This window comes from Pectinophora gossypiella, unplaced genomic scaffold, assembly GCF_024362695.1.
Source record: "Pectinophora gossypiella unplaced genomic scaffold, ilPecGoss1.1 Pgos_86, whole genome shotgun sequence".
In the NCBI taxonomy this organism is placed as follows: Eukaryota; Metazoa; Arthropoda; class Insecta; order Lepidoptera; family Gelechiidae; genus Pectinophora; species Pectinophora gossypiella.
In genome coordinates this window covers 7,295-33,698 of record NW_026063296.1, presented here as the reverse complement: position 1 = coordinate 33,698, position 26,404 = coordinate 7,295, and the positions used below count along the sequence as shown (strand labels likewise).

Sequence of the window (26,404 nt, the reverse complement as noted above, 5' to 3'; positions counted from 1 at the left end):
AGATTTAAATAGGTTTCGTGAAAACAAAAAAGTTCCAGTTGCGATAATTTCGCCAGGCCGTAGGGTGTCTCCCTGATGCGGAGCAGATTTCAAAGATCGAGAAGTACTTCCATACTCAACATGACGTTCCGATTACACCCCCATACATTGTTTTTACCTCTAAGACATTTTTCTGAAAAAACAAAATTTTGTATGGCGGCCATCTTGTTTTTCGGCCATTTTGTTTTTTTTTCAACGGCGATAAAATTTGACCAAGATTTAAATAGGTCTCATGAAAACCAACTCGTTCCAGGTGCGATACTTTTGCCAGGCCGTAGGGTGCCGCCCTGATGCGGAGCAGTTTTCAAAGATCGAGAAACATCTTCATACTCTACAAGTCGTTCCGATTACAACCCTATACACAGTTTTTACCCACGAGACATTTTCTGGAAAAATAAAATTTTCTATGGCGGCCATCTTGTTTTTCCGCCATTTAGATTTTTTTTCACCCACAATAGAATTTGACCAAGATTTAAATAGGTTTCGTGAAAAAAGAATCGTTCCAGGTGCGATAGTTGCGCCAGGCCGTAGGGTCTCTCCCTGATGCGGAGCAGTTTTCCAAGATCTGGAAGTTTTCCCATACTCACCGGAAGATCTTGATCACACCCCCCATACATCATTTTTACCCCCCGACGCTCCTTCTGGGAGAACAACCCTGTCAGTGAGTCAGTCAGTCAGTCAGTCAGTACATGGGTTTGTAGCTTTATATAATATAATAACTAGATGGTGCTAAGTGCGCTCGCTGCTAAAGCAGCTTCGCGGGCGTTGTACGTGGATTGACGTTTTCGTATAGTTTGTTTCGCATCACAGATTTGTAATAACTATTAAGACAGACACAAAAAGAAATAAAAAAAATGTGTAGGATATTGTTGGTTTATTTTATGTTATCAAAAAATAAAAATATAAAATTATATTCTCTCTCTCTCCCTTGCATTGTTCCCATATGGTGGTGGGGTCTTTTTTCCGAGTCTTTTCCTTCCACTTCGCTCTGTTGGATGTATCGTCTGCGGAAACATTGCAGGAACAAAGATCTTCTTTGATGACATCTGCTTCTTTGCCTTCTGTATTTCCTGTTAAAAATAAAATAGTATTAATTTATTTATAATAACGTATAGATATAATATCCTTTTCTTAGTCGATAGCGATACGTTTTTGCCAAAGTGGTCGTGGTCGTCATGTAACGTACCTAAATTCTTGTCACTATTGATTGCTGGCTGTCACACTGCTGCATTCATTGAAGAAGCTACCGACATCAGGCTTGGTTGATATAATACTATTGTATTAATAATCTCCTACGCAGTTCTTTGCCTTCTGCATTTCCTATAAATAAAATATATATTAAATATTATATAATAATTTCTTTTCCTTGGTCGATAGCGATACGTCTTTGCCAAAATAGTCGTGGTCGTCATGTAACGTACCTCGATATCTTGTAACTTTTGATTGCTGGCTGTCACACTGCTGCGTGCATTGAAGGACTTCAGGCTTGGTCGATTTTATTCCATTGCAATCATAATCTCCTACACAGTTTATTACACTCTGCATTTCCTGTGAATAAAATATATATTACATTTTTTTTCCTTAGTCTATAGCGATACGTTTATGCCAAAGTGGTCGTGATCGTCATGTAACGTACCTCGACATCTTGTTACTTTTGATTGCTGGCTGTCACACTGCTGCATTCTTTGAATGAGCGGCCAACATCAGGCTTGGTTTATATAATACTATTGTATTAATGATCTCCTATGCAGTTTTTTGCCTTCTGCATTTCCTGTAAATAAAATATATAATTTATTTTCCTTAGTCGATAGCGATACGTTTTTGCTAAAATAGTCGTGGTCGTCATGAAACGTAGCTCGATATCTTGTTACTTTTGATTGCTGGCTGTCACACTGCTACATTCATTGAAGGAGCTGGCAACATCAGGTTTGGTTTATATAATACTTTTGTATTAATGATCTCCTACGCAGTTTTTTGCCTTCTGCATTTCCTGTAAATAAAATATATAATTTATTTTCCTTAGTCGATAGCGATACGTTTTTGCTAAAATAGTCGTGGTCGTCATGAAACGTACCTCGATATCTTCTTGTAACTTTTGATTGTTGGCTGTCACACTGCTGCATTCATTGAAGGGGCTGCTGACTTCAGGCTTGGTCGATTTTATTCTATTGCAATCATGAACTCCTACACAGTTTATTGCCATCTGCATTTCCTGTAAATAAAATATATATATATATATATATATATTTCCTTAGTCTATAGCGATACGTTTTTGCCAAAATAGTCGTGGTCGTCCTGAAACGTACCTCGATATGTTGTAACTTTTGATTGCTGGCTGTCACACTGCTGCATTCATTGAAGGGGCTGCTGACTTCAGGCTTGGTCGATTTTATTCTATTGCCATCATGAACTCCTACACAGTTTTTTGCCTTCTGCATTTCCTGTAAATAAAATATATAATTTATTTTCCTTAGTCTATAGCGATACGTTTTTGCCAAAGTGGTCGTGATCGTCATTTAACGTACCTCGATATCTTGTTACTTTTGATTGCTAGCTGTCACACTGCTGCATTCATTGAAATAGCGGCCAACATCAGGCTTGGTAGTACTATTGTATTAAAATCTCCTACGCAGTTTTTAGCATTGTGCATTTCCTGTTAAAAAAAATAATAATGTTAATTTATATAATTATATTCACTTTTATTTATAAATATATACATATATATATTAGGTGATTTCCAAACTACCCAGGAGGTACACCCAGTAGCTCGCTTTTTTTCATGTGGTTCCCCCGCTAATCGAGGCCGCATCCACCTACTTATATGAGAAGTAGGTTCTATCTAATGAGTTAGCAATAGTCATTCAATAAGCAGAGAAATGTGAAAGAAAAAGCAATTTTTAACTAAGGAATTTAAAATAAAAAGCAATTTTCAGCAATTAGCATGCAATAAGCAAAGCAATTACTCAGTAATTGTCAAACATAAGCGAGTTGTATAATTTAAAGATATTATTGACAATAACAAACACGTACCGAGTTTGTTAATACTTACATTGAGTTATCATCGCTAAGTTGACCAAATTATTAGTACAGGTTATCACATTCACTAAATGAAAATATGTGTTTTTATCAATTGTAACAATGCTTGCATGACCTAACCAACCGTTGGTGTTGTGGACGCCAATCTTCAAGAGACAAGTGGACGGGTGTGAGGAAAACTGGCAAGATGAACACGTCGGTGTGGGTGCGACTGGTGCACGAGAGAGAAGTGGAGCTAGTTGGCAGATGGAATTAGGCATCACTCTCTTGCTTCAGTTAAGTTCCACTCAGATCAGGTGGGTTGTCGCATGGATGAACATCGCATGGGTTGGAGTAATTCGGAGTAGAACTGTCCATGTTGTTCCCTTCATCGTAGGCACTTCAGTGGACTGTGGATCGATCAACAATAGTTACGTGAGTTGGCTGTCAAACCGATATGACGTGCCAGCCGAATCTAGCGACCAGGTATGCAGGGGATGGAGGTATCCTGTGGAGTAATCATATCAGCAAAGGTGAAAATGTCGATTGGGAGTGAAATGGAGGGAGAAGGAGAGCTGCAGTCAGCGGTCACGATCTTGCTGTAGATAGACTACATGCTCAGTTTACGTGTAGTTGTAACTGTTCGAAGTTAATTGAAAACGATCGATATGCAAATTCCTGTTTAATGAAACAAGTAATAAATGAACAGGCAGGTGTTTTTTCGGTATTTATTGATTAGCAGTGGTATGATGAATTCTTGGATACTGATGAATGCTAATAAGTTAAGTATTTAAAACAAAATCACATTCAGAAGCATTAAAAACACATTAAATTAAAGAACGAAATAATACCATATGAAATATTATTTAATATAATATAAAGGATGGAAAGAAGAAATGACAAGAATGCTATTTAGCGTGACATGGCTCTAACCACATCCACTGGAAAACATAAAACAATATAAAACCTAAGTTTTAGTTTAGCTCATACACAATATTATGTTTTTTGAGGAACCGTCTCATGCGAAACAGTGTTCTATTGAAAAGTATTGTAAGAAGAAATGCAAAGAACACCATTTAGCGTGACATAGCTCTAACCAGATCCACTGGAAAACATAAAACCATGTAAAACCCTAAGTTTTAGTTTAGCTCATACACGATATTATGTTTTTTGAGGAACCGTCTCATGCGAAACAGTGTTCTATTGAAAAGTATTGTAAGAAGAAATGCAAAGAACACCATTTAGCGTGACATAGCTCTAACCAGATCCACTGGAAAACATAAAACCATGTAAAACCCTAAGTTTTAGTTTAGCTCATACACGATATTATGTTTTTTGAGGAACCGTTTCATGCGAAACAGTGTTCTATTGAAAAGTATTGTAAGAAGAAATGCAAAGAACACCATTTAGCGTGACATAGCTCTAACCAGATCCACTGGAAAACATAACACCATATAAAACCTAAGTTTTAGTTTAGCTCATACACGATATTATGTTTTTTGAGGAACCGTCTCATGCGAAACAGTGTTCTATTGAAAAGTATTGTAAGAAGAAATGCAAAGAACACCATTTAGCGTGACATAGCTCTAACCAGATCCACTGGAAAACATAAAACCATATAAAACCTAAGTTTTTGTTTAGCTCATACACGATATTATGTTTTTTGAGGAACCGTCTCATGCGAAACAATGTTCTATTGAAAAGTATTGTAAGAAGAAATGCAAAGAACACCATTTAGCGTGACATAGCTCTAACCAGATCCACTGGAAAACATAAAACCATGTAAAACCCTATGTTTTAGTTTAGCTCATACACGATATTATGTTTTTTGAGGAACCGTCTCATGCGAAACAGTGTTCTATTGAAAAGTATTGTAAGAAGAAATGCAAAGAACACCATTTAGCGTGACATAGCTCTAACCAGATCCACTGGAAAACATAAAACCATATAAAACCTAAGTTTTTGTTTAGCTCATACACGATATTATGTTTTTTGAGGAACCGTCTCATGCGAAACAATGTTCTATTGAAAAGTATTGTAAGAAGAAATGCAAAGAACACCATTTAGCGTGACATAGCTCTAACCAGATCCACTGGAAAACATAAAACCATATAAAACCTAAGTATTTGTTTAGCTCATACACGATATTATGTTTTTTGAGGAACCGTCTCATGCGAAACAATGTTCTATTGAAAAGTATTGTAAGAAGAAATGCAAAGAACACCATTTAGCGTGACATAGCTCTAACCAGATCCACTGGAAAACATAAAACCATATAAAACCTAAGTATTTGTTTAGCTCATACACGATATTATGTTTTTTGAGGAACCGTCTCATGCGAAACAATGTTCCATTGAAAAGTATTGTAAGAAGAAATGCAAAGAACACCATTTAGCGTGACATAGCTCTAACCAGATCCACTGGAAAACATAAAACCATGTAAAACCCTAAGTTTTAGTTTAGCTCATACACGATATTATGTTTTTTGAGGAACCGTCTCATGCGAAACAGTGTTCTATTGAAAAGTATTGTAAGAAGAAATGCAAAGAACACCATTTAGCGTGACATAGCTCTAACCAGATCCACTGGAAAACATAAAACCATGTAAAACCCTAAGTTTTAGTTTAGCTCATACACGATATTATGTTTTTTGAGGAACCGTTTCATGCGAAACAGTGTTCTATTGAAAAGTATTGTAAGAAGAAATGCAAAGAACACCATTTAGCGTGACATAGCTCTAACCAGATCCACTGGAAAACATAAAACCATATAAAACCTAAGTTTTTGTTTAGCTCATACACGATATTATGTTTTTTGAGGAACCGTCTCATGCGAAACAATGTTCTATTGAAAAGTATTGTAAGAAGAAATGCAAAGAACACCATTTAGCGTGACATAGCTCTAACCAGATCCACTGGAAAACATAAAACCATATAAAACCTAAGTATTTGTTTAGCTCATACACGATATTATATTTTTTGAGGAACCGTCTCATGCGAAACAATGTTCTATTGAAAAGTATTGTAAGAAGAAATGCAAAGAACACCATTTAGCGTGACATAGCTCTAACCAGATCCACTGGAAAACATAAAACCATATAAAACCTAAGTATTTGTTTAGCTCATACACGATATTATGTTTTTTGAGGAACCGTCTCATGCGAAACAATGTTCCATTGAAAAGTATTGTAAGAAGAAATGCAAAGAACACCATTTAGCGTGACATAGCTCTAACCAGATCCACTGGAAAACATAAAACCATATAAAACCTAAGTTTTTGTTTAGCTCATACACGATATTATGTTTTTTGAGGAACCGTCTCATGCGAAACAGTGTTCTATTGAAAAGTATTGTAAGAAGAAATGCAAAGAACACCATTTAGCGTGACATAGCTCTAACCAGATCCACTGGAAAACATAAAACCATGTAAAACCCTAAGTTTTAGTTTAGCTCATACACGATATTATGTTTTTTGAGGAACCGTCTCATGCGAAACAGTGTTCTATTGAAAAGTATTGTAAGAAGAAATGCAAAGAACACCATTTAGCGTGACATAGCTCTAACCAGATCCACTGGAAAACATAAAACCATGTAAAACCCTAAGTTTTAGTTTAGCTCATACACGATATTATGTTTTTTGAGGAACCGTTTCATGCGAAACAGTGTTCTATTGAAAAGTATTGTAAGAAGAAATGCAAAGAACACCATTTAGCGTGACATAGCTCTAACCAGATCCACTGGAAAACATAAAACCATATAAAACCTAAGTTTTAGTTTAGCTCATACACGATATTATGTTTTTTGAGGAACCGTCTCATGCGAAACAGTGTTCTATTGAAAAGTATTGTAAGAAGAAATGCAAAGAACACAATTTAGCGTGACATAGCTCTAACCAGATCCACTGGAAAACATAAAACCATGTAATCCCTAAGTTTTTATTCTGCACTTACTATTTATATTATATTATCATTGTTATATTCATGGTAAGTTGGATTTACTGTAGGTGTATGCAAATTAATAACAAGCATAGTTGTTTGTTATTTGCGTCATTATAAGTAAATAAATAACGAATGTAGACTTAAAAAATAAAACGTAGGTAGTTTAATTCATATGTGTTGACTGAACACATATGAATTAAACTATATGCAGTTACTTTCATTTCTAATAACATTTGGTGTATTTGGTAACATTTAAAACTAAACAATTTTACCAGAATATATAAAATATGACTCGATTTCTATTTTTTTAACTAAAGGTGTTTTCTTTTACCTTTCAATTTTTAAGTAATTTTTTTTGTTTTAGCCATATTTGATTTGAAAATTTGAATATCAAAGTTTCACGTTGTTAGGTAGTGCTTTCTTCTCCAATTATTGTTTTTCCAAGTAGTAGGTATTTTCTAGCAATTTCACTTTATTTAGCCTGTATACATGTATTAATTACTTTATGTATGTTTTTGTATCGATGAGTGATCATTCTTCTGTCAATACTGGTGAGACCCGCTTGTGGGAGGCCAGAAATTGACATGATCAAATTTGTTTTTGAATTTGCTTAGAATGGTATAGAACATTCATTGTTGATTTTAGGCTTAATTATTTTTACATACACCATTAAAGGTAAAGCATGGTCGTACTTAATATCCTCCTGCGGCTTAGGTTTTCAAACACAATAGCGAAACAATGGGATTTGGTTTAAGGACTTTTTTCATGTTTAGCCCATCTGACAGTCGTCGTATTTACCCATGTTTATGAATGAAAAAATTGTTCGTCACTGCCGGATACAGGTAATTATTGACCTATTTTATTCCACAACACAATAAATAATGTTCTAAATAACACTTTTCATTTATATATTTGTACACACAAATCTGTGCAATTGATGACGCGTCTTTGCTGACACAATGACGATGACGATTCATACACCATTGAATGCTAATGTATAATATTATACTGTACTGATTCGACGTACCATAACACATATTCTTTATTCTGTCCGTTCCATTACAGGACACGCGAGTTGTATTATGTAGCGTTTATGTGTACTCATTAATCGATTTCCAGCTTAGCATTTGTTTAAGTTTTTGAATCTTTCTTCGAGCAGTCATTTGTAGTAATGTTATTTCTTAAAGTTTCCTTGATGATGAGTAAACAGGCATCCGGGTAAACAGGCTTTCTTCCTTATATTTATTATTTAAGGCGTATATTTTTTTGTTTGTTTACTTAATTGTAACTTAAGTTACTAATATACGCTAGTATAAAAAATTCTTTAGTACAATTTTAATGGAACTTATATTTATTTTACAAATCAATATAATTTGCAAATGTTAAAGACATTAAAATGTATACACTACACATTATACAAATTTAATCGGTTATAAAAACTTATTATTCATTATACATTTATTTTCCTGAATTAATGCATGAAAATATCAAGTCGTTTGTGTTATAAAATAGCTAATCCAACTTACCATGAATATCGTATTTTTTTTATTATTTTAGTAAATATATTTTGCTTACTGCTTAGTGAATGATAAAAAAATAAGTGACTAAAATGACAAAGATAAATTTTACTTAATGTAAGTTAGGTATTGAGTAAAATGCTTTTTAATGATGATTTGTTTAAATATACTCGTAGAAGTATAATTACTGCATAACTTATTGCTTTAAGTTGAGAAAGTAGCACTTAAGAGAAAAATGTATCAATAAACAACATTGGTGTCTTCATCGAAATATTTTAGTATTAATGTATTGTTTATATACGCACTTAAATTTGGTAACAATATTATTTGTAAAGCGTTAGCGTTATAAAGTAAAAAATGAACATCAATAAATCATACGTTTGCTTACAAAAAACAAACAGTTTTAGCGCTTAAACACTGAAACAGAATTCTTTTCAAATAACTTCGAACAATTACCACTTTAATACACCTAAACTAAACATTGTCCATGTACAGCGAGATCCTGAATACTGATTACAGTTTCCGTACTCCCTCCTTTCCAGTCCTAAGCGACATTCAAACCTTCACTGACACGATCATTCCACAGGATACGTCCATCCCTTGTATCCCAGATCGCAAGAATCGGCTAGTACGGCATAGCAGCTTGACAGCTAAAACTCACGCAACCATTGTTGATCGACCTACAAAATCCACCGAAAATGCCTACGACGATGGGAACGACACCGACAGTTCTACTCCGGATCATTCCAACCTGCGACATTCATCCATATGACAGCTTACTTGATCTGAGTGGAACTCAGCTAAAGCAATCGAGTGATACCTGCCTCCATCTTCCAGCCAGCTCCACTTCACTCCCATGCACCGGTCGCACCCGCAGCCAAGTGTTCATCCTGCCAGTTCTCTTCACGCCCGTTCTCTCGTCCCCTAAAGATGAGCCTCCACAGCGTTAACGGCTGGGAAGGGCATGTACACATTGCCAATTGATTAACACACATTTTAATTCAGTGATTGTGACTAATAAAATAGTAAACCTAGCTTTGAAATTCAATGTAACCATCATCAAATCGAGTGCAAGCTTGTTAAAGTCAGTTCTATCGTTAAATTATACGAAAAGAAGAAAAAACAAGATAGAATGAATATAAATAATAATAAATAATTCGCAATATACGATAATTTCAGCACATGATTTAACCGATCTAAAAAAACCCAATAAGCTTAATAACAGAGATGAACTGTTCAGTCTTTTCAAGAAGTGCCACCCTAAATAAAGTTATGTTAAACTTAAAAGTTCTGATATGATAACGTTATTCGAGAAAGGTTGGTCATTTTCGATTCGGTGCCTGGGTAGTAGTACTTTTATGTCACGTCTTTCGCGAACGCGACCTAAAGCTACATACAGTTGACCGTGACTAAACATGTCAGATCTAAGATCGACCCCAACGCGACTAATCGTTTGACCCTGGCTCTTGTGAATTGTCATTGCATAACACACCTGCAATGGGAATTGACGGCGACACATCTCGTAAGGGCTGTTATGTTCTATAGGCGCTTTAAAAAGAATTCGAGGGATCAAATAATCTCCTAGTTCACCTTGTTTCCGAACTTTAATAATATATGGAGATGTCTCAACAACTATTACTTTGGTGCCATTTACTAAGCCGTCCGCGAAACTAAGATTACGCGTGATTACACAAACACATTCTAATTTTAACTGTAAGTCGAAATCTGGAACACCTTGTGGTCGAAGTGTATGTAAAAATTCGGGACTAAAATATACTTGATCAGCGTTGTCGCTTAAAATTTTGTCTATGGCATAAAAATGTAATACTTCACCTGGTAGTTTATCTAAAATAACGGCATTAATTTCTCTAACTGCATCGTTACGAGTGCATAGAATTGCTCTGAAGGAGCATACGCCTGGCTCAGTAAGAGTAACTTCTGGGAATACAAAATCAATTAAATCTTCTAATTCAGTAACATAATCAATAGATTCAAGTTGAACTAATTGCAAATCATTATTATTTGTTTCTAACCTTAGAGTAGGTAATAAATTTGAACCCAGTTTTAAAAGAAATTCTGCATACTGTGCGTCATCCTTACATCTCTGTGAAGTTACCAAACTAAATTTTTTCAATTGTTTCCAAATAGGAGAAGTTTTTAGTGACGCGTTTAAAATATCAAAATTCGTTCGTGCTTCTGGGACTACAGGAGGAATTTGACGAAAATCTCCTGCAAAAATAATTATTTTAGAACCAAAAATTTTGTCTGACCTCATCAAATCCTGCAATGATCTATTTAATAAATTTATAAGGTATTTATGAGCCATCGGCGCTTCATCATACACAATGAGATTAGAATTGTAAATCAATTCAGCTCTTTGAGTACCATTTGAGATGTTCCAGTATCCGCTATCATCTAATAGATGTAAAGGAAATCTAAACAAGGAATGAGCCGTCATTCCGTTTGTGTAATTCTGAGCAGCAATTGCAGACGATGCACAGGTTAAAACTATACCTTTAAGGTTACCGCGGATATATGCAGTTATGACCTTCAATAAAAGCGTTTTTCCGGTGCCGGCGGGGCCATCGATAAAAATCGCACAGTTGTTGGATTCTCGGTAAACACTATCTACGCAAAGCTTTTCCACGTAATCGAATACGGCACGTTGATCGGGGGATAACTGTGGCAACCACTCTTCTACGTATGATTTCAAACTATCTAAATCATATTCAGTGCGTTCCCTATCCAATTCCGTTGACCTGTAAATTACTTCTGGCAAACCTTGTTCTACTAAAGAAGTTCCGTGTCTACGTAGCATTCTATCTATTTGAATGAGGCACATGTTAAACGCGTTTTCTTCGTCATCTGGCACCCTGTAAAGGAAATCTTCGGCCAATTGACGTTTATACGTGTTCCACAGTGACGCCACTGAGGCACCAGTAACAGCCAACGTTACAAAAAAGCTACGAAGTCGTGGTCCGGTTAAAAAAGTGGAAGCTTCTTCCATAGCCCGTTCATATTCGACTGAGTCGTCCGCAAGTCCTACGAATTTGGCAGCTTCTTGAAAAGTTGTGCAATTTGGACCTCCAATTTGAAGTAAATCCGCGAAACTACGACAAGGGTAAACACTTAAAAGAAGTCTTAAAAAGAACTGTTCACCTCTGTTCGGCGCGACCCAAAATAGACGCGCGACGAGCTCACCCCGCATTCTCCGCGTTATAAATTTGCCGTTTTGCATTTGCACCGCCTGAACTGTCTTTAAACATGGATCTTTCGCATGAATGTTATAATTTTCAAAAAAGTCTAAGTAGGATACCCGATCAAACTCCTCAGTTAAAGGCCTACTGAAATAGTCTAAAAGATCTGAACCTGCATTATTAACTGCCTCGTTCGCGTGGCCAGGCTTAAAAAATACCGAATTTTGATCGGGCAAATGTACTGTTAACATTTTTACCGTAGGGTTCCTAGCTACAATATCAAATTCGAGAACACGCCACGCTGCTTCGCTAGAACTAATATATCGCTTAGTGACATATTGTTCGATTTCATCCTCACGATGTTCTTCATCAACAACGGCAATACGGGCTTCATCAGGTCCTTTTGTCATATATTTAAATAAATACTTAATTATAGCACGCTGTGTGGACACTTCTAAATTTATGTGAGCATCATATTTTAGGAGAAGAGCAGGATTATAAGGAACGACCCACAAATCATTAACTATTACGTCTCTGCCGCGATATTTAATAATCGCCTGATTTTTACTATTGCGACGTAAATGTATAAAACCTCTATCGTCACTGAAGGTGACTGGTGTTTCTTTTTTTGGAAAATATTTTAAACAGTTTTTTTTCTCACTATTCCAACACGGCAAATTAGTTCGGTAAGGAGGGCCGCATGGACCGTGTATCATGTGATCCATGACAACTTTGTATAATAAAGTTTGTGCTGGATCGGGTATGGTAGCTCGAACAAACTTATCAATATCCAGACTTTCTACTGGTCCACCACCTTCCACTCTAAAAGCAATATGCGCGTGTGGTAGTCCTCTTTTTTGGAACTCTATAACATGCATTATATAAACAATTTTTCCGAACCATTTACCCGATTTTAAATCTTTTAATAACTCTCCGAGTTTTAAGTTGAAAACTCGAGCACATGTAAGGGGGTCTTTTGATCGACCTGATAATGTTGAATTTTTTATTTCAGGCCAGTTGGGGTTACAAGTTAAAGTTAAAAAATATGATGGTGGACCTAACCTGTTTACCATTGCTATAGCATCCAGGTATTTCTTTTTTATGTATCGTGGACCCCCTGTGAATGAGCTAGGTAAATAAATTTTACCAGGTTCTACTCCACCTTCTCCTAAAATAAACTCGTCATTAATTAATTCTTGGAGTGGAGCTACTCTTAGCCTGTTTTGTTGTTTTGTTTGGCTATTTTTCAAAAACCGCAAGCGTTCTTCTAAAACTCTACAAAACATATCGACTAACCACTCTTCAGATAAACGACCAAATATGCTAAATCGCGATTCTGATAAAAGTAAACAACGGACATATTTAACCTGATTAAGCTTATTGCCGTTATTACCTCTCATATCAGGATGCCAACCCGTATTTCCATGAGGATATAAGAGAGGATACTGGAAAGTCTCATATAAGGAATCCATTATATCTATTGTTCGAGGCCTACCGTCTGCTATCTTTTTAACTACAATACAGCGTCGAGTAAATTCTTCGCGGTCTGTACTAATAATTGCGGCAATTTCTTGACCAATAGGTTGATCTCCGAGGATGTTACCGTGAGTCGCACGAGTAGTTTTTTCAAACTTCAAGAAAGCTTCTGATGATACCTCTAAACTTAACCTTTTAAAACATTTTATGTATGGATTAACTGTGTGCATGAACCCTGTAATCATTCGAACTACCGTCTTATCTAAATTTAATTCGCCAGCTAAACTCTCTCTCTCGCTACTGTCATTTATGTAAAAATTAATATTATTAGGACTTTCATTGTAAGACAAATCAAAGATACGGTGGTAAATACGTCCTTGAATTTTTAGAAAAGATATACCTTCTGGATGATGGTAACCGTGGGAAACACCTAATGCCGAAAATGCAAAAATATTATTGTAAGCGCGTGGTCTATTTATAAAAGCAGGATTTGTATAAAATTCTTCGTTTAATGGGAGAAAATTCTGAACGTTATATTCTCCTGAATGACAACACCATTGCCGACGAGATTTCTCTTCTTCGAACAATGGAGCATTACATCTTGGACATCTATATGTTAGCTCAGACAGAAGCGACGTATTTTTTAAATTATATAATCGAATAGTACCGAGTTCATGCCCCTGTTTTTCACCTATTAAATTTTTTGAATATCTCAGCGGTGTTTCTATGTTACGACTATTTTCTGTATATCTTTGTGCTGCTTTTTTGTTAATTTCGGGGTGGAGCTCGTAATAACGTTGAACGGCCGCGCGATGAATGTCTGGGTTGTTCTCGTTATAACGTTGAACAGCCGCGCGATGAACGTCTGGGTTGTTCTCGTTATAACGTTGAACGGCCGCGCGATGAACGTCTGGGTTGTTCTCGTTATAACGTTGAACGGCCGCGCGATGAACGTCTGGGTTGTTCTCGTTATAACGTTGAACGGCCTCGCGGTTAATGTCTGGATTACGTTCGTTGTACCGTTGAACGGCCTCGCGGTGAATATCTGGATTGCGTTCGCTATACTGTTGAACTGCCTTGCGATTAACAGCGGGGTTTTTCGTTGTGTATTTCCTGACAGCTTCGCGATGCGCGTTTTCTTTACTTGGTTTCGGTCCGCGTTTCTGTTTTTTGGGTCGGCCACCTTTATTTTTAACGCATTGGCTTTCGTCTTGATTACTGATTCTTTCTAATAGGACAACTGGTTTTAAAATTGTCAGTTTTATATCACTTGTAGTGTCATATACATCTACCGGATATGAATCAACTTCCAATTTACTAATATCAAAATTTTGCACAGAGGTTTTAAGCGGGGCCAGGGTTGATTGATAGTTCATCAAAATCGAATCTAAAGTTTGATTCTCATTCAGTAATGGTGATGATATTAAATCTACTAAAATGGATTGTGACGTTTCGGAACTAACCTGCGTTTCGTTTTGCCATATAAGGTCGTCATTTAATACTCTTAATCGAGTTAATGAGTATTCGGATCCGTCGTAAACTTCATTCGCGAGCAAAAGTTTGGCTAGCGCTTCGGTTGAATTACATTTAAAAAAACGTGCTACGTAAGGACCATCCTCTGGCTTACCCGTTCCTATATTAATGTTGTTGCTGTTAACTGCATGGCTGTTAAAGAAATAATATTCACCATTAAACCGCCAAAAACTAAAAGTATAACCCTGACCCGTAAACAATATGCTATCGGTACTGTCGTTGTGATTTGAATTGTTCACATTATACGCGAATTGCGAATCGACAGTATAGTCATTAGTATTAAAAAACACTCTATTGTCCAGTATATTCTTTAACGTTAATAAACCTATGTCTTTATTCGCGGGAGTTGTAGGATACGTATTAGAAATGATCCAGTTGTCCTCCATACTAACTATACGTGCGACGTTATCCCCGACGCGAAGCTCATTGGGTAATTCATCTGGCATAAAATAACTGACACCCCTCTGAAGTAGATATTTTAACTGCATGTAAAGTGTATCCCCCATTTTTAAAATTTTATCAATTTCGGCAGTAGTGAAAGATGCGCGATTATGGAACACAGAATAAATTGAAGCGCATGCTGAGATAACCGTACATTGCGAATTATTACCTTCATACATATCGGAGCCTTGGTGTGTTAGACCTAAGGATTCAGTAAATTTTAGATATTAATTTATTTAATAGATAAGGTAATACACCCTATTATTGACACACCTACTGACTATTAAGAAAAAAAAATAAGAACATTTTGATATATTCCTTGCATTTTGATATATTCGGTGCCGAAAAATGATTAGACCGTACCAATCATTTAAGGTTCTAATAATAAGGCAGTTTACCCTACATAAGTACTTAAATTAAAATATCAATTATTAATATTATCATTCTCCAACAATCTATTTTTTAATGAAACAATTATTCACCTATATTATTATAGGGAATGCAATAATTATTATATGAGAATTAAGTTACCTACCTAATATAAAAAAAAACTACGCATACATATAAAATTTCAATCGGATCAATAAACCTAGGTAGGTATTTTTTTTAATAAGTAGTTAAAATGGCATTCGTTTAAGCACTTTCACACAGTGCCGCCAGCTCGTGCCGCACAAAGACGCCGCCGATAATCATTTCAGTCGCTACGGTCATGTAGAGCACACATTGTGGTTGAACATCAAAGGTCGATGAATTAAGTCGACAACATTGCCATCGTAGCTGTGGCTGAAGTGAAAAAAATACGAGGCGCCGACTTTACAATATAGAAAATGGCTAAGCAACTTTCTCGAAAAAACACATACTTAAGATTACGCCTATTTTCCGTTGGGATCGGCCACGCAATTCCACTTACCACGATCCTGACACATCACTTTCGCTTCTACCACTCTTATCAAAGTACACTCATTTATGCATGCTCGCCGGTTCCCAGTACTCTTGACCGTGGCTTTTCTTTAAACATCCTGAAATTAATCGAGGTATGTACCACCTAGGCCATCCACTTCGGATTTTACCACTTACATCCGTATAATAAATCTTGGCCTTGTCCAACCTATCTAAGGGTCCTTTTGACAATTCTCTTCACTACATTTTCTTTTACAACAGTCCCTTAACACACTATGTTATGATTCAAAGTTATCCCACATATACTCCTCAACGTTCTCATTAGTAACCTTTTGACAGTTTTAATAAAATATTAAGCAATTAATTACATCATTATAACATAAATATTTAATTCAGGTACCTACCTAATAAAATGACTAAGACCAATGACATCGAGAGGGTGACGTACGGGTATACAAACATTCAACTCAATTGATGTAACGCAACGCAAACCCTCGTTATAAAATATTTAGAAGACATGTCGATTTATTACACTGCACTTTACTTAAATAAAGGATTATACAGTCTGTTCTCTGCCTACCCCAATGGAAAATAGGCGAGATATTATGTATGTACGCAATGCAGCACTCTATAGACGGAATATTTCGAAAATTTAATATAAAATAACAGGAAAACGTAATACCAGTTTTTGTTCTTCTTTTGATCTTGTTGCATCATAGTGTGAGATTATTTCAGACTAATACACGTGAAGTAGGTATGTATATTTGTCAAAAATTTAAAAAAAACCAGGCAAGTGCGATTTGGACTCGCGCACCGAAGGTTCCGTCCGCAGAAAAGGTTAGTAAAAGAAAATTCTGATGGCGAAATTCAAGTATCTAGATATAAGACGATCGAGTTGAACTTCACTTAAGCTATAGGCATCAAATAAAGAATAATACTACGTTAGAATGGTCTGTCTCGCTCGTACTTATGCGTTAGACGTGTATCTACGTATGATACGTATACATACTTACATACACAGATTTTTCCTTTACTAACCTTTTCTGTGGACGGAACTTTAGGTACATATACACATAAAATATCGTATAACATAGTATATATACCTACCTACATTATATTTTTACTGTATCAGGGTTGTGGAGGTATGGTATTTTTTAGACACTCATTGTATTCGGCGTTTTCCATATCTTTAGATAGCTGTAAAGTAATAAACAAAATAATTATAAAGTTGTTACTTTATTTTGCTTATTACTTTATAGCTGTCACAAAAAGTAATTTCAAAAATAAAACGGACTTCAAAATCTGTCAAATAAAAAGTAAGAAATAATATTTAGTTGAATACATTAGAATCTAAATTTTGAAATTACTTTTTATTTGTATAAACTCGAGTGTCCCTAATAATACCCCAGTGACCATCATTACCAAAACACTGAAATATTATAAAATGTTTTATAATTTGTTTAATGTATGTAGTGTCCGACACACCCTTGACCGTTTTCCAATTTTCTTTAATTTACTCTCAAACCATTAGTAGGTATCCATACTTACTTATGCTCTAAGCCTCTATTAGTATAGTCGAAACACAAGGTTCCTAATTTTTAACTGTTTTTCAACAATAAGTTGGAAATTACTAAGCCTAATTTTGATGAAACTTGCATTCTTTCCTATGTTGGACGATACTTAATAAACAAACATTGCAATTTGATTTGTAGTTTCTACGAAATGCATAGACAAACATACAGGCATATATATGGATTAACACACATTACAACATATGGGTCAAATTGATAATCTTTTTTTTGAAGTCGGTTGAATTAGATTAGTTTCCTTCAGTCCCCACCACATGGTCATCAAGATATATAACCATATTCCTAACCATATTCAAAATATAAACAAACCTACATACACCCTTTGATAGTAATTTAAATAAGTTTATTGTAGACAAATGTTATTATAGCATTCAAACTTTTTTTTTTCAGATAAACTAAATACTTCAAAGCTTCGATATCTCTATATCTATATACTTACTTAATAACTTGTTTGATATAATTTTGTTATTATAAATAGCTGTATTAGTATATAATTAAGTAGGTAACTTTATAATAATTTTGTTACCTAGTTACTTATTTCTATAATTCTTAGTTAGATAGTTAATATCTTATAATATTATTATAAGATTGGTTATAGTTTTATTTAACTATCTGTAGTAACTTGACATTTTTGATAAAATATGCTACTTCTTCTACACATAAAACAGACATACCTACTTATTTAGTTGGCTTTTTCACGATTTTAGAGAAAGGTTTAACTTTTCACACAGAATATTAAGTGGTATTAGTATAGCATAGAATAAGTAATAATACTATGGTCATAGGTTAACTTTTGTGTGTATTATAGGTAATTTGTTACAGACCTACTTATTACGGGTCATTTAATGAGTGATGTTACTGTTATGCTACAACATGGGTTGCTGTCAAACCAGAATCACACTCAGATTGTTATAATTCAAAAAGGATTCAATCGTATTATTATTATCTATAGTGTTATGATCTCATCTAAATTTATCATAGGTTAACTAACTTATTTCATATACCTACCAACATACTTACATAATCTAAAAAAATATTAATAGTAATTAATTATCGCCTATTCTAGTCACACAGCATAAGTAGGGACAATGCAATTGATTTAAGTAGGTAGGTACCTAATGCCTGTTATTAAGTAAAGTTTTTTCCATGACTGATGTCAAGCGGCTATTTTATCATCATAAAATCACTCGATCGTTTGGTAAACTGGAATTGAGCTCGTTAAAATCTAAATACTTACCGGCACCGATGCAGGTTGCAGCAGGCTCGTCGTCGACGCGACGGCGACGCATTGTAGAGCACGATGGAATTTCGACGCTTGAACGCTTCATCTGTAAACAAACCACTTCTGTACTATTTGTGTTTATCTAATAGATAATAAAATAAGAATTATAGCTTTTAAATAGGTAGGTTGGTTACTTACCTTTAATTTTTTTCACTTTCATTATGTGAAAAAGAGAAAATCGGTACAGAAAGTTAAAGATATTACAATTGTAATAATTATGTTTATATGGCTAACTTTTTTACGATAAGGTACTAACCTTATCATATACCTAAATATTTATAAATAATTGTTAAATTATTAATAACAAAATCGACTTACCTTTGGAAATCTTGAAATACAAGTGAAAAAACGCAACGCTTGTCACTTTTTCGCGCCAACGGTTTGGGTACGAATTTACTTTTTTTTTCATGAGACTAACAAACAGTGTTGCCATGTCCAGGCCCTTCCAAATCGCCGAAAATTTGTCGTAAAGTAGCCTAAATTCGCCTAAGTTTTTTTTGTGATGTAGCCCAAAATCGCCTAAAGAAAATAAAGGTGGTCTAAAACTGTGATTATTTTCAATTTATTTTTCAATGAAGGACCTTTCAGGTCACGTTCCCAAAAAAATATAGATGGCGTTGTCAAACTCCAACGTAATTATGAGGGACTTTCCACGCAACCCCCTTCCCCAATATGAATACGGATGGCGCTGTACAGATTTCCCTTCGGTTACCTTCTAATTTCATGAATAACAGACATAATGTTTCTTTTATCTTTGTTTTTATGTATAAATAATGACCCTTGTTGTTATTATTACACCCAGGCACACCACATCTTCTATCCATTATTATTCTGATCAAAATAAAGAGAAGCAATATCATTTTTACACGTATCTGATTCAGATATCAAATATAGCCTGATGTTTCTTTTTTTTTAATAGAAATTGGGTACTTTACTTGGTTAAAGATAAATTGTAAATTCTAATCTACAAATAAACGCCAGTCTAAGACGATCAATCTCATTTAATTTTTGACTTATTATCGATTTTTATTCATGAGTACCTACTAAGTTTGACCGCTTTTATTAATGACGTTACAGTTTGTATTTCCATTTCCAAAGAAACTCCAAAGAAAACGTTCGGTTTGAAAGTTCGGAAAAGGTATCTCATTTGACTACTTAGTTGTCAAGTAGCCAATCCTGCAATGCTAAAGGTCAAGCCTTAGAGAAAAATAAACAGGAATAACAGAGAGAGAAGAATTAATACCCGATACGGTATCCATTGACAATATATTTATGAACCAGAGTTACAGAAAATAATAATTACAAAAGCCTTTCTCTAATCATACAATACATTGATGTAAGGTAAATTTCCCGCTAAAAACATTTTTGATATGTCAAATGTCTTCGTGTGCGATGCGATTATTTCAGCGTAGGTGAAAATAGCCTAACATAGCCATTTTTTTTCCAAAGTAGCCTAATTGGCGACCGGTCGCCATTTAAAATTTTTAGTCCCCCGACACCCTTCGAAGTAGCCTAAATGGCGAAAAATCGCCTAATCTGGCAGCACTGCTAACAAAGAAATTTTGGCAAAGCAGAATCAAACAGCCAATATCGAAAAATATTGAGGTACTTATTTACTTCACTTGGTCGCATACATGTCAATAGAATTAATAAATAAGCAATATAAAATCTAATTGCTTTTTGTCACTTCAGTACCATTTTACTTTTTTAAATAAGCAACAAAGATTGAGTATTTTCATTCATTTTTCCGTGGGTTTTTGGCGGGAAAGTTGCTTAATACATTTAATACAAAATGAAGAAGTAATCGAAAAATATTCATTTAAGTGTTATCATATCGGAAAAAATATATAAATATAAAATATAAATAAACATTCAATAAACAAAGCATAGACATAGAATTTCCTATCTCTATGAAACAAAGTGGTACTATCTATTTTCACTTCACGTCCCAAGAAGCCGCTTCATAACTTGAAAATTTATGCGGACTTTTTTGAGTTAATTCGTATCTTTTTTTTTTGACGTTACTTATTGTAGATTTGCCGCAGATGGCATTAACTACTTGGCCGGACAAATGGGGAGCGCTGAAGGCTCTCACCCGATACAACGTTTAAGACAACAGGCCTGAGGGTGCACAGTTGGGCGCGAACCTCGGCTCAGGGCGTCGTCTGAGAGGAAAAATATTTGAAAGAATTAATCGACCCTAGTGGGTCGATAGCGATAAGCGCTGAATGAGGGAAATCGTCGACCATGATGGCGGGGTCGGTATCGGGGTCCTGAAGTGTTTGGTGTCGCGAGCTGATTGGCTGCCTCTATGGCTAGAGTAAAGAGTTAATTCGTATCACAAACCTAAAGGTCTATGTAACCAGGCCAAAAATTTCCAAAAAGAAAAAAAGATGAGGCTATAATTATGACATAATGGCCCCGATTCCTGCAGACACCTCCTAATTTTACTTTAAGTTATACCTGTCATTTTCTTATCCGCCAAAAAGGAAAGGGACGGATAATTTTCAGCTCTTAATTTAAGGAAGAATGAGTAAATGAATGAATGACGCGGGCGAATCAAAAAGGTATCTTCCTGGTATGCAAACCGTTTGACGTGTGCTGTCAACTTAATTCTGTCGGGTTATTAGTCAATGCAAAATTTTTATAGGGTTGTTTTTGATTTGTGCTTAAAATTGATGTGTGTTCCATAAATTTTATGCTTGTCGATTACCCGTCCCTTTCCTTTTCGACGGATAAGAAAATGACAGATATAACTTAAAATAAAATTAGATGGTGTATACCGGAATTAGCACCAATACATTTGTGTGTAACCTGTGGATTCCATTGCCTACCGATTTGAAAATATGAAAATACGTTTATTGTTTTTAACCAATTTTTAACGAATTTAATGTACCTAATATAGTATTTGGCTGTATGGGTTATGTTTCCTTTGCCTGTCCTATGGACAAAATAACAAAAAAAACTAAACATGGTCTTATGGTCTCGTTTTTTTGGCGGGAGGCGGGAACGGGACAGTTGCTTTCTTCATTGAATAATCTAAATAATTAATACGAAGTGGTGTTTTGTGGTTAATGATCGCATTAAGTTAGTCGGAAGACATTCGCGAGTGTTATTATATTGGAGTATTCAATAAACAAAGTGTATCTGCCTATTTTCGCTTCGTGTCAGGAAGCCGCTTCATAACTCAAAAGTTTATGCGGACTTTTGAGTTAATTCGTTTGGGGTTCGGAGTAGGAGTCTACTCCGAGGGTGGGGGCTTAGGTTTCATCATCATCACCTTTCATCATTTCATTAATCATCAAGAAAAAAAACACGTCAGACATGGCTGTATGGGCATAGTTCCCTTTGCCTTACCCTTCGGGGAAAACCAAACCAAAAAAAAAAAAAAAAAGTCTTATGGTCTCGTTGCCGAGAAGTTCTCTTGATAATTTCTGCTACCTACTTTGTTAGAATTTGTAGCTTACAAGTTCATCGAGTAGTGCGAGAGCGTCGACATTCTACTGTAAAAACTTCCAGAGCCATTGTGTGTTTTGGATAGAGCCGATATGATAAAAAGTTTGTGGATAATGTTCGTTGATAAATTGCAATGTAAGTAACATACAAACAAATGTGCACTGTTATTATATATGACACTGTTATTATAATACTTATTTATTTATAGGTGTTAATGCTGATCGACTTTGTCATACTAACTCATAATCATACTAAGAGATGCAAGCAACAATAACAAGTTTCCTGAAGAATGTTCCAGTCGTACAGTTGGAAACAATTATGTCTGTATAAGTTGTGGAATATCTTTGGAAAGGCACTCACGAAGATAAAATCACAGGCCACGGGCTTATGGAAAGAAGTGAAGAGTGCTATTATATAGAAAAACAATCTCCGAGATAGGTATTAAAGTATTAAGTATTTTAATTTATGTTGTACATAAAAAAAATATGTGTTTCAATCATAATTGTTATAAGGCAATCCTTAATAATTATTAAAACATTGTTCTAATTTTAATTTATTGTTGGCAATGTTTCAATTCCATTCCTACACATTAAATAATATTGATACAATCGGGCATATTGTGCAATATACTATTAAAAACATTCATGTTTGCTTTCAGATGCCTGATGGTTGCCCATGTATGTGTTGTTTGCACGATGAGCTCACCTCAAAAGCATTAATATCTAGTGAACATAAAAGCTGTGTTAGGTGTGTTGTTGCAATGTATACCGGGTGTTAGTGACATCGTAACGAATACTGAAAGGGATGATTCAGACCATGATTCTGAGTTAATATCTAGTGGAATTTTCCGTCGCAAAATTCATGAAATTTTGAGTTTTGTTTTTAATTATTTTCAATTCCATATTGTGCTTTTAGCTGCATAGAACCCAAATTTCAATAAAAAAAACAATAATGACAAATTATCGAAAATTTTCGATGTAATGGAGACAACAGCTGCTCGAACGGGTCAACGGCCACACGCACCGCGCCGCGCGCCCCGCTCCGCACGCCCCGCTCCGCGCGCCCCGCGCCGCACGCCGGCGGCGCGGCGGCGGCGCGGCCTACAAAGTAGGCACTACGAACCGATCCTATTTCTTTCTCTGTCTATCGTAAATTATAAATTTATTTTATTCTTATTCTTAAATGGACGGATAATCAACAGGCATAAAATTTATGGAATACACGTCAATTTTAAGCAGAAATCTAAAACAACCGACAGAATTAAGTTACCAGCGAGATACCTTTTTGATTCGACCGGGTTATTCATTCATTTACTCATAGGAATCAGGGCCATTATCTACCTAAAACAGTTGAAACAGTAAATAATTGTATTCTTTGTTGTCATTAGAATAACTAACAACCAACTAACACAACCACCACAGATTAGGTAATTAGTTACCTACTATGTCAACCATCCACCAACTTAGTATGTAAGTACCTACGCAAAACCTCGCTACACAAAAATCGAAAATAAATAAATCTTTTAGATCAATACCCATTATTGTTACAAAGCAAGACCTATCGGTACTATCGCTAGTATCGATCTAAATGTACTATCACTACTTTCGATAGTTTAGACAATTTTCAAGTTCAACAATTGATAATCTACCTATCGATAGTTCGGCAACTCCGCCGCGTAGGCAATGTCGGCATGTTCAAAGAAAAAAATTGTCCGAGTGGAGTGATCTTATTTTTCTTGTTACATGTTGGTACCGTACCGAGGTACTAAGTACTAAGTTATTCGTAGTTTTAAATCTCATTGTTAAATCATCAGTAAAGAACTAATTAAACCTATCCTGTTCTGTGTACAATATTCATGTAACGGCTGCGTGCTTACATAAGTACCTAGTAGACGGGAGCAACGACTTAACGTACCTTCCGAAGCACAGATCATTTTACTTTCGGACAATCAGGTGATCAGCCTTTAACGTCCCAACCAAAGGCCTTATAAACAGATTTTTGTGATATGTCCCCACCGGAATACGAACCCGGACCCTCCGCATCCCATCGCTCAACCACTGGACCACATAGGCCAAGAAGGTTCTAAGACATAATTAAAGGATCCTGGGACGCAAGACCTCCGAGTTAGGGCTTGTTTGATCTGTCTTGATGGATACTCGGACGTGAATAGCCTCACGGATCAAGGGCAACGCGCGCCAATAAAGTAGGCATTACGAACAGATACTAGGTATTTCTTTAAGTTGATAGGTATCAAGTGAAGTTTCCTGTCGCCAAATTCATAAAAATAATAGATTTTTTTCAGTCCCATATTGTGTTTTAAGCTGCATAGAACGCACATTTAAAATAAACAAATAAAAATTACTAATTATTAAATTTTATCAATGTCATCAATAATAATAATAACGTATCTACAACTTCAGCTATGCGCAGGTGAATAGCCGGCGCACGGGTCAAGGGCAACGCTCGCCAATAAAGTAGGCATACGAACAGATACTATTTCTTTCTCTGTCACTTGCACCATAAACATACTTCTCTCTCTCTCTCTAGTCGTCGGCTCGACTCGGCCGCGGCCGGTGCGTCGTCGGCGCCCTTAGTCGGCGCCTTTGATGCTTTGCGCTAACGCCGCCGCCGCGCGCTTCCGCTCAGTCGAATACTAAGCTTGACCCGAATCGCGTGATGTTTTTCGAGGATATTTTTTTCGTGTTTGTGAGTGTTTGTTTCATTCTGTAAATGAGTAGTGTCGACTATGATGATAGATCATAGACCATTTACTGCGCAAAATTATGGAAGATTGTTGATGTTTATTAAAGAGCAAGGTGTTGTGTTTGTGAGTGCGTGTGATACCTACCTACCGCGGAGGAAACGCGATGTTGCATACCTACGTGACGTGACATGTTCTAGGGTACCTACCTAGGTACTTCATCCGAAGGAATAACAATTATGGTAAGGCAAGAGTAGGGTTTTTATTGTTAATAAGTTAGGAACGTTTTAATAACTGGTAGGTAGGTACCGTGCGTGAAAAATCGTGGCAGTAGGTGTTCTACTTCAACAAACAACATTTTTAAACGTTGAACCACTACTAAGCATCTAAATACAAGAGAATGAAAACTCCTACCTAGATATCAACATCGTATCTCACACGCGTAACGTAGCCGCGCGTAAGTTTAGCGTCTGTGTGGCGCGTTGTTCGACTTACATTGCGGCACAGTAAAAATTGAAAATCTTAATTAAACATTTGCGACAAGAAAAACACCCACCATCGTTTTTAGTACAATAAAATAGGCGTTCCATTTTTTTTTTCGTTACGATGTCACTAACACCCTGTATAGTTCTATTTATTAACCCCCGACGCAAAAACAACGGGGTGTTATAAGTTTGACGTGTCTGTATGTGTGTAAATGTGTATGTGTCTGTCTGTGGCATCGTAGCTCCCAAACGGATGATGCAATTTTAATACGGTTTTTTTTTGTTTGTAAGTTATATTAGTCGAGAGTGTTCTTAGCTATGTTTAGTAGAAATCGGTTCAGGTCTTCAAGGTCATCATGATGTTTGTTAAGTGTGATAGGAATGTTACACACTCAGTTTGCTTGCAAGTATAGGTATGTGGGATAAGTTATTTTTTACTTTTTATAGGGTTTTTAATTTTTTCACCTTTTTTCATAATAATTGAGTACTAACAATGAGTTTATATCACTTTATAATTATAATTAAATCATTAAATAGATAAAAACCTAACTGTGTATATTTTAATGTTATTGTTAAGTTTATTCTCTACCTACTTACCTTATGTTACCATATTAAGTCTGTTCAAAAATCATAAATAGGTATTTGTTCTTCTTCTATCATGTGGGTTGTGAAGTGGATGACCAACCTCATCAACCAGGATTATTGCTGAGCCGCCAATGTCGTTTGATCAGCCAGCCATGTCCTAACTGAACCAGGGATCACAAAGAAATTTTTGTGTTTTGTTCCCACCGGGACTTGAACCTGGGACCTCTGGAATGTCAGCCACTGGACCACAT

General features: G+C 35.7%; 1 protein-coding gene and 1 long non-coding RNA gene across 6 annotated transcripts; one reads left to right on the top strand and one right to left on the bottom strand.

Moving 5' to 3' along the window:
* Positions 1–846: 846 nt before the first annotated feature.
* LOC126381696 (uncharacterized) lies at positions 847–21,885 on the bottom strand. 5 transcript variants are annotated; one of them, XR_007568927.1, is made up of 10 exons: positions 21,823–21,885; positions 15,325–15,357; positions 2,565–2,692; positions 2,346–2,480; positions 2,114–2,251; positions 1,911–2,029; positions 1,676–1,810; positions 1,461–1,587; positions 1,226–1,359; positions 847–1,109 (listed from the first exon to the last, which is right to left on the bottom strand). XR_007568927.1 is itself a non-coding variant. In XM_050031159.1 (4 exons), the coding sequence occupies exons 2-4, from the start codon at positions 2,475–2,477 to the stop codon at positions 1,991–1,993; spliced, it is 309 nt and encodes a 102-aa protein (XP_049887116.1). In that variant the 5' UTR covers positions 2,478–2,480; positions 2,565–2,740; the 3' UTR covers positions 1,876–1,990. The 5 variants fall into 5 exon arrangements, 1 of the variants encoding a protein (XP_049887116.1); XR_007568928.1 differs by lacking the exon at positions 15,325–15,357 and having other exon boundaries at positions 848–1,109; positions 21,823–21,837; XR_007568926.1 differs by lacking the exons at positions 15,325–15,357; positions 21,823–21,885 and having other exon boundaries at positions 853–1,109; positions 2,565–2,738.
* Positions 21,886–22,304: 419 nt separating this feature from the next.
* Positions 22,305–23,217, top strand: LOC126381697 (uncharacterized). The gene is made up of 3 exons (XR_007568930.1): positions 22,305–22,517; positions 22,591–22,820; positions 23,041–23,217. It is a non-coding gene; the product is annotated as an uncharacterized LOC126381697 (long non-coding RNA).
* Positions 23,218–26,404: the final 3,187 nt, after the last annotated feature.

What these genes read in the sequence shown, in the direction of transcription:
- LOC126381696 (XM_050031159.1), bottom strand. Translation starts at nt 2,477, where the DNA reads ATGCAGAAGGCAAAAAACTGTGTAGGAGTTCATGATGGCAATAGAATA. An exon ending in AAAAGTTACAACATATCGAG is followed by an intron (nt 2,252 to 2,345) that starts GTACGTTTCAGG and finishes TTTTATTTACAG; the next exon opens with GAAATGCAGATGGCAATAAA. An exon ending in AGTTACAAGAAGATATCGAG is followed by an intron (nt 2,030 to 2,113) that starts GTACGTTTCATG and finishes TTTTATTTACAG; the next exon opens with GAAATGCAGAAGGCAAAAAA.